Here is an 18,721-nt window from a genome sequence, read left to right as displayed (position 1 = left end):
TGTGTAAGGCTTAGAAAACACATACTTGAAGATATCAAGGGCTCAGAGGCACCCATGCAGCTTTTTTCAAGAAATTGTAGAATGCTGTGTTTCAGCAAACTAAAGACATAGAATAAGGAGCTAGGAAGAAAGCAGGCAATTACACACAGCAGAACAGCAAAGACTAGTCCCAGGCTTGCAACACTGTGCTACATGTGCAGCACATTCAAAACACATTGGATTTTAAAAAACAGAGAAATCAGGCATGGTGACTACCAGAACAAAATTGTTCTTAAGATAATGGATCATTTAATGGAGAAATTTTAAAGAACATTAGGAATAAAATTTCATAGAGGATAAATACAAATGGCAAATTACTTAAGGGAATAATATTTTCTGGTATGAATAACAGCATTGATAGAACTCTATTAGCAAGATGTGATCTTATGGAAAAGTTAAAAGCAAGGCAAGGTAATTCATACCTGTAATCCTAGTGACTCAGGAGGCCAAGCAGTGTGGTAGACAAACCCAGAAGATACTTATTTTCAATTAACCACCAAACAAGACAGAGGTAGAATTAAATCTCAAGTGGTAAAGCACCAGCCCTAAACAACAGGAGAGTGTGAGGTTCTGAATTCCAGTCCATGCAGGGAAAAATGAATGAGTGAATGAGTAAGTAAGTTAAACCCTCATTTAGCATGGCAGGTTATGAATGGGTATATCTAAACTTCTTAAATCATGAAAAAGTAATGGAACACTATAATCTATACACATTAGACACATGGAATGAGAAAAAAATGAAATATCTGAATAGAGAAAGCTAGGTTTGAACCCTAATTCTGCTACTTGCTAATCATATAGTCTTGAGTAAATCTTTTAAACTATCTAAACTTCAACATTTTATTATGTAGAATAGTTATAATAATGGAGTGTCTATTTCACATGGCTTTGTGAGAAATAATTAAAATGAAATAATCACACAGGGCAAGATCTAGTTATGAGCAAGTATGTATTGTTGAGTGTAATGGCACACCTGTACTCTTAACATTTGGAAAGCCAAATCAGGAAAATTGTGAGTTCTAGCTAGCCTGGGATACATAATGAGACTCCTCCTCAAGAAACTCAAAAAAGGCTGGGTGTCTGTGGCTCATGACTATAATCCCAGCTACTCAGGATGGTGAGGGCTGAAAAATCAAGATTTGGAGCCAGCTTAGGCCCATAAGAGAGATTCTCTGAGAGACTCTTATCTCCAAATAATCAGCAAAGAGTGAAATGAAGTGAAGGCATAGCTCGAGTGGTAGAGCCCCAACCATGGTAAAAAAAGGCTGAGCAAAAGCACAAGGCTTAGAGTTTAAGTCACAGTACCAGAAAAACATTTAAAGGAAACCTTAGGCTAAAAAAGAGAGAAAAAAGTATGTCCATTATTAATTTAAATTTTCACTTCTGTTAAGATTCTTCATGGCATTTCCTTAGGAATTTTCTGGACTCACAGGAAATGTTATGCATACAGTAGTAGTGTCATGTTCTTGCTTAGATATTTTAGAATAAAGACGAAAAACTTGTCTGTTTTATAAAACTTACGGATTCCTAAGTGTGAGTCCTAAGACCCCACTGCACAACATCCATTAAAATAATTCTTCTTTGTGGTCCCCTGAGTCTTTCTTGCAGCTTCTCTTATTCATAGTGATGCCAGGCAAGCCTCGAGGAAGCTGATTCATGTCTCAATGTAACAGCCTTTCCTTCAAGCTCCTCTTTTAGAGAGCTGGCTGGGTTTTATGAAGCTTTACACTGTAGTTTTGTGGGTTTTCTCCAGAAGACTGGGGAACTTTAATGCAAAGAAACTATGTCCACTATTACCAGTGCCTTGGTCCTCAGCAAAGTCTTACCTGAACAAATTTGAGGAAGGCTCCAGGAATGAATGAGTTAAATAGACATATGAATCAAATCTAACAAAATACATCTTAACCAATACACTCTGATCCCCTTCCATCATCTATGACAATAAAACTAGCACCTTATGTGGCCCCAAATCACAAGAACCACTCTCACTGGACTAGACCTAAAGCTTCAGTTTGTTATCTCCATTGAAAATCACCAAAAACAACCTCCTGGAAGACTTGCCTTTTATTTTTTAATTTATTTTAATTATCTTTAAGTGATTTTACAAGGAGGATTCAATTCAATATATCAATTTATGAGTACAATGCATCTTGATCAATGTCACTGCCTCCAATGTTCAGCCCCAACTGTCCCAAACCCATTCATCATCTCAGGATTACCCTGGCTCCACATTCACTTATGTACACTGAATATTATCACTGTATTCACCCATCCTTCCTCCATCCATTCTGTCTCCCCACTCCCTTTGATCTTTCAATGGTGTTTCTTTATTAGTTAAAAAAAAATAAAAGACAAATGTGACAGGGAGTGTATGCAGCTGAAATGACACTAGCAGAAACAAATAAGAAACATGTAAAACAAGAGTTTGAGACTCCCATCAAGAGCAAAACTGCAAAACTCTGGTCCTGGAATGAAAGGTGGACTTGATTGAATAATCAAATCTGCAGTCCAATATTAAATTCTTATGGGGAGCTGTGTGGCCTTATGAAGAAAAGAACATGCAGCTCCCAGTCAAGGTCTGAGGGCATTAGTGAGGGTGGCTGCATCCCTCACCTTCGCTTCGCTTCTCTATTTCCCTCTCCACAGCAGAGCACTGGTCTCCTGGCTGTGCAGTATCTAGAGAGCTGTCTGAAAGAAAGGAGTTACATAATGTAGCGTCCTTTTGGGAAATACAGCAGTAATTTAATTTTTCTGCTTCCACAGGGCTCTCTAAGGATAGGAATATCCCAGCAAGAGCAGAGGAGAGAATAATACAGTAAAAGACTCTTCTGAACAGATCCGTGAAAGAGTGTAGCAAATGAGCCTCTTCTATTTAATAAACACTGACCAGCTGAACTCTCAGTGCTAGCCACTCTGCTGGGGATTACAAGGAGCACATCAACTATAGTGCAATGGCCAGGCCCACTAAAAAACATTTTTAGGTCAGGTGCCAGTGGCTCACACCAGAAATCCCAGCTACTCAGATGATGAAGATCTTAGGATCTAAGTTCAAAACAAGCCCAGGCAGAAAAATATGCAAGACTCTTATCTCCAACTAACCAGCAAAAATCCAGAAATGGGGGTGCAGTTCAAGTGGTAAAGCACCAGCCTTGAGTGAAAAACCTAAGGGAGAGTCCCCTGGTCCTAAGTTGAAGCGAAGACAGACAGGCAGGCAGGCAGGCAGGAAGACAGGAAGGCAGGAAGGCAGGAAAGAAGGAAGGCAGGCAGTCAGGGAGGAAGGAAGGAGAAGAGGGATGGAGACAGGGAGAGAAGAAGAAAGAGAGACAAGCTTAGTTAAGGAGAGAAGTGGCTATCAGATGTCAGTCATGGATGGTGATCAAATTGAATCTTAAGGAAGAGTAAAAGATGGTGCAGGAAGGTAGGAAGCTTGTTACAGTCAGGAATAATACAAGGGCCAAGAAGAGATTCCTTCTGACCTTGGTTTTGCATAAACTTGAAATCAAGAGAAAGATGAAGTAGAGGTAGTATTGAAGGGGCAAAGAGTTTTCCATGCTCTGGAAAGAGGAGTTTCAGAAGGATGGGTAACACAAGTATATGGTGTCTGGTTTAGGGGTGTGTGTGTGTGTGTGTGTGTGTGTGTGTGTGTGTGTGTGTGTGTGTGTGTGTGTGTGTGTGTGTGTGTGTGTGTGTGTGTGTGTGTGTGTGTGTGTGTGTGTGTGTGTGTGTGTGTGTGTGTGTGTGTGTGTGTGTGTGTGTGTGTGTGTGGTGTCCAAGTCAGATCACCACATTTGCAAAGATGCTGATGAGCTGATTTGATAGGTTTGAGGTATTATCTGGATAGTATGAAGGCAAAGATGAAGAAGAAAAGTGAATGTCTAGTTGGAAGGGAAAGTTATGGCTAGAGGTAGAGATCCAAGCCCAATTCTTTAATCACTTCCTGGATCTGGGGGTAGGAAACACAGTCTACTAATCTAGTCATACTTGGTACCCAATTGTGCCCAAGCAAATGCCCCAGAACTCTACCTGATTTCTTGATTTCTTATCACTTACACTTTTACATAGACCTTTTCTGTATTTCAGGTGATATTGGAGGCAGGATAGAGCCTGAGGAGCAACTTTAGTCCTTGATATTACAGGAAAAAAGCAATGCATCGGTCTTTTTTTGAAAGAATTATAATAGGAGCAGGGATCTTACAAAGACTTCATCATGACTCCCCCTCACCTAGCTTCCTCTCTTACATGGCAACAGGGAACTCATTACCTCCTTCTGAACAAATCATCTACCATCAGGGTAGAGCTCATACTTTCCTTTCCTCAGTGTCCAATCTTCTGCTACATGAGCTCGCCATTTTATAGCTTTGATTCTTTCCCACACTAAGCAAAAAGCAACACACTGCTATGAGGATCATTCACAAGTGTACATGGTCACTCTCAAAGGAGAAACCTGGGGAGCAATGAAGCAACCCTCCACAGGTATTTGCAAACTAATCTGAGGAAAGAATTTTGCTTACAAGAACACTGAACTCGCTCCTTTCTATTCCTGATCATCTACTCTAATGAGAAATTCTTGACTAGCTAATAAATAATTCCCTTCAAGAATCTTCTCTTGCAAGAGATTTTTCTGAAGATTCCATTTTAGAAGACTTAGCAATTCAAGCACCAGGAGCTGTAAATAAAATAAGAGTCTACTTCATTGGGCAGGTTTGTCCAGAAAGCTTCTGAAATGTGTGTGCAATTATTGCCAACATGACTATTATTTTTTGGAGAACTAATCATTTATTGTATATGAACTACCTGCTAGGCATTTTATGATTATGATTATGATTATCATCTTACAATAATATGATGAAGTATTACCCAATAAAAAGATGTTTGTTGTGATGTAGGAACATACCCAAAACTACACAGTCTTGTAGCAGAGACAATCTATATGATCAAAGACCCATACTGTCTATCTCTGCCAGAGCACCATGTTTCTATTGAATGTTCTCCAGTTCTGAACCCCACAGTGATCCTAGCTCCTGGTGTCCATCGAGGTGTAGTTTATTTTTCTGAGGGCAGAAGAATGCAGCCACTCAGAGGTGTCCACAGTGCAACCTCACCTCTAGGCAATGACCACTCATCAGAAGCCAGGGCTGTGATGGACAGATCAAAACCTTTAGGTAGGAAGTACCATAGACTTGAAAAACTTGCAGGATTTCTTCCAAAGGCCAAGATGGAAGGGGAAGGCTATTCTAAGCAGAAACAAGATCATGAAAAGGCATCGAGGTAAGAAATAACAGAATCCTGAAAAAATTCAAGTGCACTGAGGCTGATATAAAGTATATGGGAAGCAGAGAAAGCACAGTTCTGCTGAGCATAGACTCGGGTTCCTTAGCATACACACTTCAGAGTGAGAATTCTCAGTAGACTTTAGAAGCCAGATCTCAAGACTGAATAGTATAAGGTCTGCTTCGGGCCACTCAGGCCCTGTGCAGATACTTCCCTACCTCTTGGCTAAGTTTCTGCCCAGTATCTATGTTACCTAGGTAACCGGCACACCTGGATGCAGTCACCTCCCCCTCCTACTATGTCACATTCTGGGCCACTTCTGGTCATGTGCCTCCCATCTGACCTTAGCAGGGTCCTAGGCCCTGAGGTCCCATCTGGATCCAGTATGGCCACACCTTTCCTCCACCCAGCCACACCTCTTCCTGTCCTAACCTAGATAGGTCCTGGCTTGGGGGTGGGTCACCCCTTTCTGCCATGCCTCTCTACCATGCACGGTGGGGGCAGCAGTGGGGTAAATAATCGTCTTTTCCTGCCTGAATAGGATGGGGTGCTCTATCAGCTACCTACTCAAACCTAGTATATTTAATTTACCTTACAGATAGTTTCTTGGTAAAACTACAAAAATCAAAGGGTAACTCTATTTGTTTTTACTTAAGAGGCAAACAGTTACTAGGTAGCAATGACTCTTTTACAACTAGTGCCTTTAGGTAATTTGGAATACTCAAACATAAGGCATGGTACCTAAGATTTCCCAAAAGAAGAACTATTGCCCTTTAGGCTAAATAATTCTTTGTCAGGAGTAGGAATGGAGTGGATATAAGCTGTGCATGATAGGGTGTTAAAGATAGGGTTCCAGCCTCTCCTAATTTTATGTTGATAAAATACAGACTCAACCAATCGTGACACCAAACGTATCTCTAAACATTGCCATCCCTGGTGAGATGAGCAAAAATTACCTCTTATTAAGATCATAATTAATAATGAAAACAATATTTAAAAAATTCTGCATGCCCTGTGAACCTTACTCTTTTCTCTTTGGATGTGTGGGCACAAGACTTGTCTTAATTGTCTCCAGGTTTGTTCCCATGAGTCCCTGGGAGGGAAGAGATATCAGAAAAGGAGGCTTACCCTTGAGTCTATTAGTGTTTGATTTCTAAAGATTCCCTTCTTCTAAAGCCAGGGAATTTATACCACAAAAATATCAACTACCTTATGAATCCTATATAGGAAAAGTATCATGGAAATAAATACAATGATGAAGAAAGCACAGGTGTTCACCAATGGTTAGAGAAAATGTCCATGTGAAAAAGCCCCTCCTTCTTCAGCTCCCTCAACAAATTTAGGGAAACTGTTGTTTCAACCATTTCTTCCTTTTGATCTGAAATGCACTCCTACTTCTGAAAAAAAAAAAAAGCTCATGTATTGAAAGCTTTGTCTCTAGTGTAGCAGTGTTCAGTATGTCTATTGGGAATATCAGGAAGTGATTATATTCTGAAGGAGGTGAAGTCATCAATGGATTGATCCAGTCATGCATTAATAATATGATGACATTACTGAGATGTGGCCTACTTGAAGTAAGAGCATGCCCGGGAAAGATACCACCAGCCCCCTGCCCCTCCTCCATCTCCCTTCCTCCTTCCTGATTGTAGAAAGTTTTTCTCTATCACCTGTTTATTGTCATGACTATCATGATATTGGGTCTCACCTCAGCCCTCATGCAATGGGATTAAGGAATCCTAGACTGAAACCTCTGTAGCCATTAGCCAGAATTAGTCTTTCCTCTAAGTTATATCATTATTGATACCTCTGTGTCTCTGATTAGACTTTAAACTTCTAGAAGCCAAGACCATATTTTTATTGTGTGTGCCAGTCCTGAGTCTCGATGCTGTCCCCAAGCTTTTGTTTTCAAGGCTAGTGCTCTACTGCTTGAACCACAACTCCATTTCTGATCTTTTTAGTGGTTAATTGGAGATAAGACTGTCATGTACTTTCCTCCCTGAGCTGGCTTTGAACTATTATTCTCAGATCTCAGCCTCCTGAGGTATGAGCCACCAACACCTTCCTGAACCATATATGCTTATGTGGTGCTGAGGAACCGAACCCAGGGCCTCAAGCATTCAAGGCAAGCACCACCTTCCCAGCCCGACCATATTTTATTTATCTGTCCCTCCCAGTCCCCAGTCTACCATGTGGCAATTGATTCATGAGTATGTATTATATATAATAAGGCCATTTAAGAGACAGCTGCAATGTAATACAATGGTGAATGAGTAGCTATACTGTATAAAGCCTCTACTACATATGACATCCATACTTTCTAAGTTAAACTTTAATCTTCTGATCTGGAAAGTGGAAAGATAACAACATCTTCCCTGTAAGCTTGAATTGATGGTGGAATAATATAGATAAAGTCACTAACAGGTCTTGGCTAAAGAGATGCTATTATTCTAAAACATCAGTGGCAACCGTAAAAATGAATGAAAAATAGTTCAGGTTTTATAGGGCTCTGATGCAGCTTTTTAGCTAAAGTAGATGGTAGCCAACAATAACATGAAAACCAGTGAGAACAGCTGTGTTCCAATAAAATGTTATGTGCAATACAGGGAGAGGGCAATATTTGGCCAGTAGGCCATAGGTGGCAGCTTATTCTAAGCTGGCCACATTTTAATCAGTTGAAAATAGGGCTGGTTTTGGCCACTGGTGGCTCAAGCTTGTTGAGCCCAGGCAGAAGAGTCTGTGAGCTTCTTATCTCCAATTAAATAGTAAAAGGCCAGAAATGGCACTGTGGCTCAAATGGTAGAGTGCCAGCCTTGAGTGAAAAAGTTATGTGAAAGCATAATACCCTGAGTTCAAGCACCAGGATTTCACAAAAAAAAAGAAAAAAAATTGTAGCCTATGAAAGACTCTTGAACAAGGTAGTGACAAAATAAAATGGTCCCATAGGAAGTTCGGTTTTCACTAGTCTATAGAAGAGACTTCTCCAATTAAAGTCTGAGGATGAGTTACTTTGATAGTCCAAGCATAAGACAGAGAGGATCTGACTTCTAAATTATGAAAACATGAGCTAGGCAGAGCAGAAGCTACAGTGACACCCTCTGATGATCAATTGCTGTCTTGCAATGTCTTGGTCATAGTTGGATCTCTGATTAACTAGTAAATTGTGAGCATAGACCTAGAAAATCTTTAGAGAACTAATTAACTAAAGGTTTTTTAAAGTTCTATTATTAGTTCATAATGGTGCTTAAGCAGATGAGTAGCTTGAATTTAAGACTCTTGTGCTTAAACTATTCTTAAAGTCAGGGAAAGATTTGCATTTTTCATGTAGGACATTTAGAACCTGTCAGAAGTAATGATTCAAATAGTTGTATTACAGACTGATGGTGATTATGTGAGCTGGTCACAATGATTAAACACAGCCATATTGCTAAATTATACCTTCTAACTTGCTCTGGTTTTAAAATCTCAGATTGGACTCTTCTTTTTATGCTTCTATGTTCTATGCCTCTAACTAGACTGGCTAAAAAATACAAGGTTAACTATGTTATGGACAATAAGGTCAGTGGAGTTACTTGTTACTACATCCTACAACACATCTGAACACTGGAAATGGATGCTTAAAATCTGAATATGTACTTTCCACAGGACCAGGTCGGAAAAGAACACAAAATTGGGCTTAGTATATACTCACAGCACAGGTCCAGAAGCAAAAGGACCTTAACACAAACTGTGCTAATCAATAAATAAATGCACAAATGACCATCACAAATTTTTTCATACCTCTACATTCAAAAATGGGAAATAATCAGACATGACCTACTACTCAATTCAAATATAAAAAGATTTCAAAATAATATACTATGCTCGATACAATAAAAAGGCACCCGAATAGCTATTTACCCATTCCAAGTGCAATTATCTATGCATTTTCCATTTGTGCATTACATTTTATAACCATGTATTTTCTAGAAGCCTATAAAATAAATGATGTGTGATACTATTCCTCAAGCAGCTTTCAGAAAACCAGCTGATTTTTAACTGCTATGTATTTCAGATCTCACAGTAATTGAGAAAACAATTATAAAAAGAAAAGCTCAGGGCTGGGACGGTGGCTCAGTGGTAGAGCGTTTGCCTTGCATGCTTGAGGCCCTGGGTTTGATTCCTCAGCACCACATAAGCAGGAAAAAAAAAAGCCAGAAGTGGCACTGTGGTTCAAGTAGTAGAGAGCTAGCCTTGAGCTGAAGAGCTGAGGGACAGCACCCAGGCCGAGTTCAGGCCCCACGACCGGACCCCCCCCAAAAAAAAAAAAAGAAAGAAAGAAAAGCTCACTAAATTTAATGAAACACAGCTAAGTTTCCTTTCACCAAAGAATTCTAAGCCAGCATTCCCATACTTCATGTAGTTCCCAATGTTTAACATGGCCAAAGTGTTTTAGGAACTACTACATGGTGTTTGGAGAAGACAGTAAAAAACAAAATGTGACAACAATTATTTGTAAAATACATCAACACTTTAGAAGTCTACACTGACTACAGACAGGGCACATCTTGATTTTAAAATTGTAACATAAAAAAGGAATAAATAATATATGTTATAATCAAAGAAATAAGTTGATACAGACTCAGGCTTCATCCTTTTCTTTCTTTAAAATAATACAATATAAGGTCTACTTTACAGACTTATGCTAACAGTTAAATTTGTTCACATAATAATATTTGCACATTAAGGGAGAGAACAAATAATATTTGCACAGAAGGGGTGACATTAGCCAAAATGCATTGCACTCATAAACTGACTCCTGGAATTGAAACCCTTTGTAAACCTACTTAATAGTAATAGACAAAATTTTTTTTAAAAAAATCACACAAAGGGGCTGGGAAGGTGGCTCAGTGTAGAGTGCTTGCCTTGCATGCTTGAGGCCCTGGGTTCGATTCCTCAACATCACATAAGCAGAAAAAAAAAGCCGGAAGTGGCGCTGTGGCTCAAGTGGTAGAGTGCTAGCCTTGAGCTGAAGAGCTGAGGGACAGCACCCAGGCCCAGAGTTCAGGCCCCATGACAGGACCCCCTCCCCCCCCAAAAAAAATCACAGAAAGCTAACAGATAACAACAAATAAGAAGCATAGTCAGTATTATTACTAAAAATAACGAGTGTAATTAGAATATTAAAGGGTTACGAAGTCCTTCAGCAAGGAAAGTGATTGTTTTACTTGGTTTTTTCACATGTACTGGACCATGTATTGCAATCTACATTCTCATATGTAAGGTACAGAAGCTAATGCTGGCTGGTTAAATAGGCATTTACTCAAGGCATGCTCAGTAGAGTTCAGAGATATCTAGATGGAATCTTCCATCTTCCATGGCCTTTGTTGGTGATAGCTATACAAAAGGAGAGACAAAAAAAATTGTAGTCTGAAACTAGTCCTGGAAAAAAGTGTGTGACCCTATCTGAAAACTAAACAAAGGCAAAAAGGACAGAGCCATAGCTTAAACACCTAGCATAGTAATGACAAGACCTTGAGTTCAGACAGTATGGTGACATGCATCAAGACACATGGTACTATTTTATAAACTGCTAGGTTCTACTTGGAAGCATTTGTTAGGAGCATTTTTACCAATTTTCAAGGAAAACTTTCATCTGTAATTTTTTTCAAGCCATCGTTTTGTTTGGGCATCAGAGTAATATTCACCTCATATAAATATTGTGAAAATATACACACCTCTTCTAATTTCTGGAAAAGTTCATGTCAACAATAAACACAAGCCATCGTTTTGTTTGGGCATCAGAGTAATATTCACCTCATATAAATATTGTGAAAATATACACACCTCTTCTAATTTCTGGAAAAGTTCATGTCAACAATAAACACAGCTAGGCCTGAGATTTTCTGAGATTTTTAAATTACAAGATTTAACTTTTAATTTAAATTAATAATGAAGATAAACCATATTATTATCTCCTATTGGGTGGACTTTAGTAGTTTGTATCTTTTTGAGAATTAACTGATCCATTTCAATTAAGTTAATAAAGTCATTGGAATAATATTCTTTTTGTGGGGTTCAGTCATGGGGCTTGAACTCTGGGCCTGGGCGCTGTCTCTCAGCTCTTCAGCTCAAGGCTAGTGCTCTACCACTTGAGCCACAGCGCCACTTCTGGTTTTTTTTTTTTCTGCTTATATGGTGCTGAGGAATCTAACCCAGGGCCTCAGGCATGCAAGACAAGCGCTCTACCACTGAGCTACCTTCCCAGCCCTGGAATAATATTTTTAAAAGATACATGATACTCATAAATTGAATTAAAACACCTTTGTAGAAATACCTAAAGATAATAGAAAATAAAATTGAGTTTAAATAAAAAATAAATAAAAATGTAGAAATAAATGTCCTAAGGAGGAAATTACTCTTAGCTACCACAAGGCAATAGGTCTGTTACATTTGAAACTCTTAAGCAACTCAACTCAACATAACTGTTCTTGGGTCTATTAATGATTCTGTTTGCTAGACACTTTCTCTGCCACTCCTTTCCCAGAGAAATGAATTCTGTATTTCACCTTTTACATAGAGTTGCTCACTTCCAAATCTATACAATTGATGGAATCTAGGTCATATGCCTGTGCACTAGTTCCAAAGGAGGCAAAAGCACAAAATTTTATGGGTTCTTTCTATGCTAGTAACTAGAAATTCCCAAAAGATAATAAATGTAGTTAAGAGCAGCTAGAGAGCCAGAAAACACCATAGTGTGTAATCCATTTTTTAAAAAGTCTAATAATATCTCAGTGAGAACTCAATTTTTCATTTTCTCAGCAGAAGAATACACATGGACATCTTTCCTTTTAGACTCAGGGCAGAGACCAAAACAGTATAATTTAATGTAAGAAAATTTTTTCCCAGAGTACCCATTGTTCTTAAAACACTGAGAGAAGGTGGGCCTAAAAATGCCACTATAAACAGTATAGAAATGCCCAAAGAAATGTACCAGGAATAGAACTTGAGTATGAGGAAGCAAGAGCAGGCACATATGTTCTTCTTCTGAATTGGATTCTTATCCCCACTATTGAAAAGGTATAGCTTGCTCCATTATTTCCCGACACTGGCATTGCTCTGGTGTCCAATTCTTGAAAGCATCCATGCCCAAAGCCTTACACTCTGAAAGCAAGATGCAGTGGAACGAAAAAGATGAAACAGGGGCTGGGAAGGTGGCTCAGCAGTAGAACGCTTGCTTCACGTGCATGAGGCCCTGGGTTCAATTCTTCAGCACCAAGCAGAAAAAGCCGGAAGTGGTGCTGTGGTTCAAGTGATGAGTGCTAGACATGAGATGAAAAGCTGAGGGACAGCACCCAGGCCCAGGGTTCAGGCCCCACAACCAACCAAAAAAAAAAAAAAGATGAAACAAAACAAAAAGGCTAAACATATTCTTCCAATAATATTTAGCTGTTATATGTATCAGAGTCAGGTATAGACAGTGAAACACAGACCATAAGATGGGCTATGGATACATAGTGCAATAACAGAGAGAGAGAGAAAAAGAGGGGAAAGGGGAGGGAGGTGGAGGAGGAGCAGGAGAAGGAGGAGGAAAAGGGAGAGAGGGAGAGGGAAAGAGGTTACAAGTCTAGAAGGTGGGTAAGTATGGTTAGAGAGCAAAACCTAAAAGTTGTATATAGTCAAGATTCAGGGCATGGGCACCAAGTGTGCACCAGTAAATTGGTTATTAGGTATACAGCCCAATCAGCCCATGAGATGGACTCCAAACTTCGAAGATACATTAGAAAGCACACTCCTCAACTTAAAAAGACAACTCTGTCACAACCCATAATATAAAGACCAAATTTGGTTATAGGAATATGTTAAATATGCATCTTATGTAAAATGGGTTGAACTCCCAATCTATAGGCTTACCATATAAATCTAAATCACAAATTAAAAATAGGAAAAGATGTTATTAATAGTTTTGCTATTGGGGAAGGGCAATGGGGGGGAGATGGGAAGGGACAGGAAGGGGAAACAAAGGAGGAGGCAACAGTGCTTGATAAGAAATGTGCTCATGGGCTGGGAAGGTGGCTCAGTGGTAGAGCGCTTGCCTTGCATGCCTGAGGCCCTGGGTTCGATTCCCCAGCACCACATAAGCAAAAAGAAAAAAGCCGGAAGTGGCGCTGTGGCTCAAGTGGTAGAGTGATAGCCTTGAGCTGAAGAGCTGAGGGACAGCACCCAGACCCAGAGTTCAGGCCCCACGACCGGACCCAAAAAAAAAAAAAAAAAAAGAAACGTGCTCATTATCTTGCCCATGTAATTGTAACTCCTCTGTATGGTATTTTCACAATAAGAAAATGGTTTTGCTAGGACAGTATATATACAAACCAGGACTGTTTTGGACAAATTAAGGTATATGATAACCCAAATTATAGATTACCTGAAGAATCCACAGGTAACATTCCCAGAAATACAATAGAAAAAGGAAAACAATCTGAAGTTGATACATCAAAAAACTGAGTTAGAAAAGATTGTTTTCTCTTTGCTTTGTTTTTGATATTGAAGAGATGAAGTAAAAAAAATCAGAAGTATACCAGAATACATTTAATTGTTAGTTTTTTTTTTTTAATTTACTATGGTGAAATAACAATAATAGACAACAGTGGTAGGCCTGAAAACCCTCAACGGTAAGTTACTGTTGGTAATGGCAAAGTAAGAATGTAAGTCTTCCTTAGTAGTGGGGGCCATGACAGAATGTGGATCGTTTCAATGACAACTCATCTAACACTCCATGAGTCTCAGACACAGAGCAGGCTAGGTTATGATGATAATGACATTATTCACAAGGTTTATAGAAGATCTGTCCATGGAAACAAAGTTGGAGGATGTGATTTGGGTCATTAGAAGTTTCAGAGATATAAATAAAAGGAAATCAGCTATCCATCACCAGTCTGATTAACATAATACTCAAGAGTTCTCTAATCATTCACAGATTCCCTTTCGAAGAGAAAGCTTTTGGTGGGAAATATTCTCTGATCCTAAATACAACCAAAGAAGGAATGTCCCAAATATTTCCATTTCACCAATAGGAAGATTATTTGATTTCGGCCCAAATTTCATCATTTTTAATGCTGCATTCAAGAAGTTGGCATTCAGTTAGAAAGATTAGAAAAAGAAAAAAAAAAGGCTAAATGGATTCTGCAACGATACACAGGTATGTACATCAGAGCCAAGTATAGACAGTGAAACCTTACAGATCTTTGAAAAGTGTTTCAAATGACTTGACACTCCACTTTGTCAATGCTACAGTGTTATTCCTCAGCTTACGCATTGACAGAATGTAATCCTAGCCCAGGCAAGTCATTTTCATTAAGATACTCTGAAAGACATGCTTCATTGCTGGATGTTTAGAGGGAACATGTGCTGGATGCTGATCTATCTTCTACAATGAAGTCGTATACTCTCTTGATCCTGCTATCAACTCCTCAGTCCCCCTCCTGTACCACACAGATTCTCTTCAAAGATACAGAAGCAGAGATTTAAAGGATTAGAAATCTAATACTTAAGTGTAAGTGTCAGCTAGGATTAATGTTAATGAAATCATGGTCTAAAACATAGAGTTTGACATTGCTATGAAGGAACAAAGAATGTCAGAACAAAATGGGGGTAAAAGGTTGAGAAGGTTTTTGAACCTAGAAGAAATTTCTGTCTTTCCCATAACCCATAAAGCTCTTCCTTTCTTTCCCTTTTTGCTTGCTAACATTTAATCAATAAGAAACATATTCTACCTTTTATTTATGTTGTATTGTTTTTATCCAAGATGTCAGGGTTCTGTTCTATAAATACATAAACTCTCAGTGCCTAGAATGCTTGACTAGCATGTGACATATATTCTACGATACATATTGAATTAATGAATAATGGAAGATTTCCTTCCTCATGTACAGCATACAGTGTAGTTTGCCCTTAACTATAAAACAATCAATGGAGAAAAGAAGTTACCCAGGATGGCCCTCTTTCCCTCCTCTATCTAGAAGCTTCTAGACTGCATAGTGACTCTTTTTTGAAAGAAAGCAATTTGAATCAAATGTAAAATTTTGATGCTTTATGTTCACCTAAGGGAAAGAGGAGATGGTATGAATTAACTCCCATCTTGGTCTTAAAAACAAAATCTAGGCTAACATCACAGAAAGAAAATCTGATACTAAAACTGTGTCATATTTTTCTGTAACGTAACCTCATCTCAGTTTTGCTATTTCTATTTCTCTTTATCACAGCAAATCCTTCAGAGGAACAAAAAAACTGAAAAAAAAATTCAAAAATGGTAATTATTTACTAACCCAAGGTAAGAATCTGAAGAAATATTGGAAATAAAGAACTCAAAAAGGAAATGAGAGGAAATGGCATGTTAGAACATGAGAGTTTCTGAATGAAGAAAAATCTTCTAGGAACTTTCCAAAGATGAGAATTGGCTCACTCCTCTAATCCTAGCTTCATAGGAGACTGAGATCTGAAAATCAAAGTTCAAAATGAGACTAGGCAGTAAAATCCATTAGACTCTTATCCCCAGTTAACCACCAAACAGCAAGAAGTGAACCTGTGGTTCAAATGGTAGACAGAGCACCACCCTTGAGTAAAAACAAAACAAAACAAAAAAAACCACAAAAAAACCCACTCAGGCCCTGAGTGCAGACCTCAGAATCAGCACGAAGGAAAGAAAGAAAGAAAGAAAGAAAGAAAAAGAGAAAGAAAGAAAAAGAGAAAGAAAGAAAGAAAGAAAGAAAGAAAGAAAGAAAGAAAGAAAGAAAGAAAGAAAGAAAGAAAGAAAGAAAGGGAAGAAAGGGAAGGAAGGGAAGGAAGGGAAGAAAGGGAAGGAAGGAAGGAAGGAAGGAAGGAAGGAAGGAAGGAAGGAACGAAGGAAGGAACGAAGGAAGAAGGAAGGAAGAAAGAAAGAAAGAAAGAAAAATAGAAAAAGGCTTAGTCACAGATAGTAGTGACAGAAGTTAGTAATCCCTAAACCCCTCATTCATTGCCTTGACATAAGAACTTAATTTAAGAGTGATAAATCATTACAAAGACACATTATCATTCTGATTATGTCAATGATGTATTTTCTTTGTGAATCTTGCCTATAATACGCTTAGCCCTTAATGGTCACATTACCTTAGCTGATGTTTCAAACCATCCTACGAAGCCATGCTCCTTGCAGAACTGGTCCATCTTGAGGCCATTGTTTATAAGCACATCCTTGCCCTGGTCACATTTGTTGGCCAGTAAAACCACTGAAACTGGTTTGCCATTAGGCAGAGTTAATTTCGAGTCCAAATCATTTTTCCACTTTACCACTGCTTCAAATGTGGCTGGCCTGGTGACATCGAAGACAATAAACGCGCCCATAGCCTCTCGGTAATAGACTCTTGTCATGTTTCCAAACCTTTCTTGACCTAGAACCAAAAATAAATAAATAAAAACGTATTAAAATCAGAGACTGATTTATATATTGTAACTTCATGAAGCCACCAGGATAAGCAGGTCACTTAGAAAAGAGTTTCAATGCTAATCTATAAAGAGTAATTTAAATATACAATCCCGTAGACTTTCTCTTCTTCTTTGGGTCCAGAAGTAAATTATTTCATTTAACAAACATGTACTGATAAAGTACTGTGTGCCATATAATTTCTTAATAATGCACTAATACGGTATCCCACTATTCATTTGAGGCTATTTCCATCTTAATTAATTGAAATGAAATAAAATTTTGAATTCAATTTCTGGACCACACTAGCTACCTGCATGGTACATGGTCAGTCACAGGTGGCTCATGGCTACTGTATCAGATAACACAATGTTAGTCTCTACTTAAGAACTGAGACCACCTCACTCACTCTTGTACTAGAGTTCAGAGAGGATATCATATTGAGCAGTGTTCTTCAAACCTGGGATACAATGATTAAAAATGAAAATCTTTTAAAATATTAATATATACAAATATCAAAAAGAGAGAATAGAATTAACACACATAAAGCACACAATACCTTAGAACTGCTCAAAATTTAAGTTTTCATTTTGTTTTATTCATGGTACCAAAATATAGTAGAAATAAAATCTAGGTTGTGAAATTAGAGGTTCAGACTATGGTTTATAACAAAAAAGTTTTAAAGAATTTCAGCTGAGTATCAAAAGTAAATAAAAAAATTGGGCACCAGCAGCTCATGCTTATAACTCTAGCTACTTGGGATGCTGAGACTGGAGCCAAATCCAAGCAAAAAAAGAGCATGAGACTCCATTTTCAAAATAACCAGAAGAAGCATAGCTGGTTGTGCAACTCAAATGGTAAAGAACAATTCTAGTAAATGTGAGATCCTGAGTTCAAATCTTAGCACTGGCAAAAAAAAAAATAAAAAGAATCCTATTACTTCCAGCTCTACTAGTGACCACCGATGACAGAAACTAATTAAGATTAGATACATATTTCCAGAACCCAAACTCTAGTAGCATGTAACCATAAGTTTTTAATTCTTATTTGGATGTTCATTAATATTAAAGGTTTTTTACAATTATATAAATTAAAACAAAGTTTTACTTTATTTCTTGGAAAGAAAAAATGTGGAGCTTAGGGTGCACATTAGAAAATATAAGTTCATATAGCCTCTAAGAAAAATGTATCAAAATTTTGACAACAAATTTTGATGGCTGGTAAATTTTAATATAAATTACCATACAGTTTTTTTATTGATTGTGCATTACACTGAGATCAGAGAAATGCAGAGTCCCTGAACAATTAGTGAAAATGTCTGAATAGCTACAGCTAGTATTGGTGTTTTTAAACATGTGTCACTGAAGAGAGTTTTACCAGCCAGCACAATTCTAAAACATTTCTTACATAGGTTATGCCACAAAAACATTTTTAAAAAAATCTCATACTCATCTAGTCAGTGATGGAAGGCAGTAAAAAAGAAAACTCTCCATATGACTTATAACCCACATAGAAACTATCATTTTCCCATAGGGAGTTTTAATTCTTTTTCTTTTGTTAGTGTCTGATGAAAAAGTGGTCCCCTTTGATACTGTCCTGGGTGGGCCATGACATTTGAGGAAGCTCAGGGAAGAAAGCCCTCTGTGATCATTCAGAACTCCAAAGGCCTCCAGCTTCTTAAAAGATGTCTTGTGATCTCTGTTAGCAATCTAATCAGATAAAGGGCAGAGTCATGGGTTATTCAGTAATCTGCTTGTCCAGAGGTTTTCAGGGTAGAATAGGCAGTTTTTAAGAATAAAGATTTTACATTTTACTACTAGCAAAGCATCATTTTAAGATGGCAGAAAAAGCAACTGAGTCTTTCCATAGCGATTCTAGAGGAAAATGTGTGCATGTGCATGAGATTGCAAGTATATGTGTATCAGGTCTGATACAAAAGGACAGGACTGCTGATTTCTAGAAAGAAAAGACCTT

At 38.2% G+C, this 18,721-nt stretch overlaps 1 protein-coding gene across 1 annotated transcript in view; it reads right to left on the bottom strand.

Annotated features, from left to right (window-relative positions):
• Rab38 (RAB38, member RAS oncogene family) overlaps positions 1 to 18,721 on the bottom strand; it is a 75,425-nt gene that overhangs the window by 35,645 nt on the left and 21,059 nt on the right. Inside the window, exon 2 of the mRNA XM_070034652.1 lies at positions 16,435 to 16,715. Within this exon, the coding sequence (XP_069890753.1) occupies positions 16,435 to 16,715 (281 nt within the window). The remainder of the gene's footprint in view (positions 1 to 16,434; positions 16,716 to 18,721) is intronic.

Source organism: Dipodomys merriami, unplaced genomic scaffold (genome assembly GCF_024711535.1).
Source record: "Dipodomys merriami isolate MVZ:Mamm:240054 unplaced genomic scaffold, mDipMer1.0.p SCAF_25, whole genome shotgun sequence".
Classification (NCBI taxonomy): domain Eukaryota; kingdom Metazoa; phylum Chordata; class Mammalia; order Rodentia; family Heteromyidae; genus Dipodomys; species Dipodomys merriami.
Note: the sequence above shows the minus strand (reverse complement) of the source record. Positions and strands in the feature narration are given on the sequence as shown.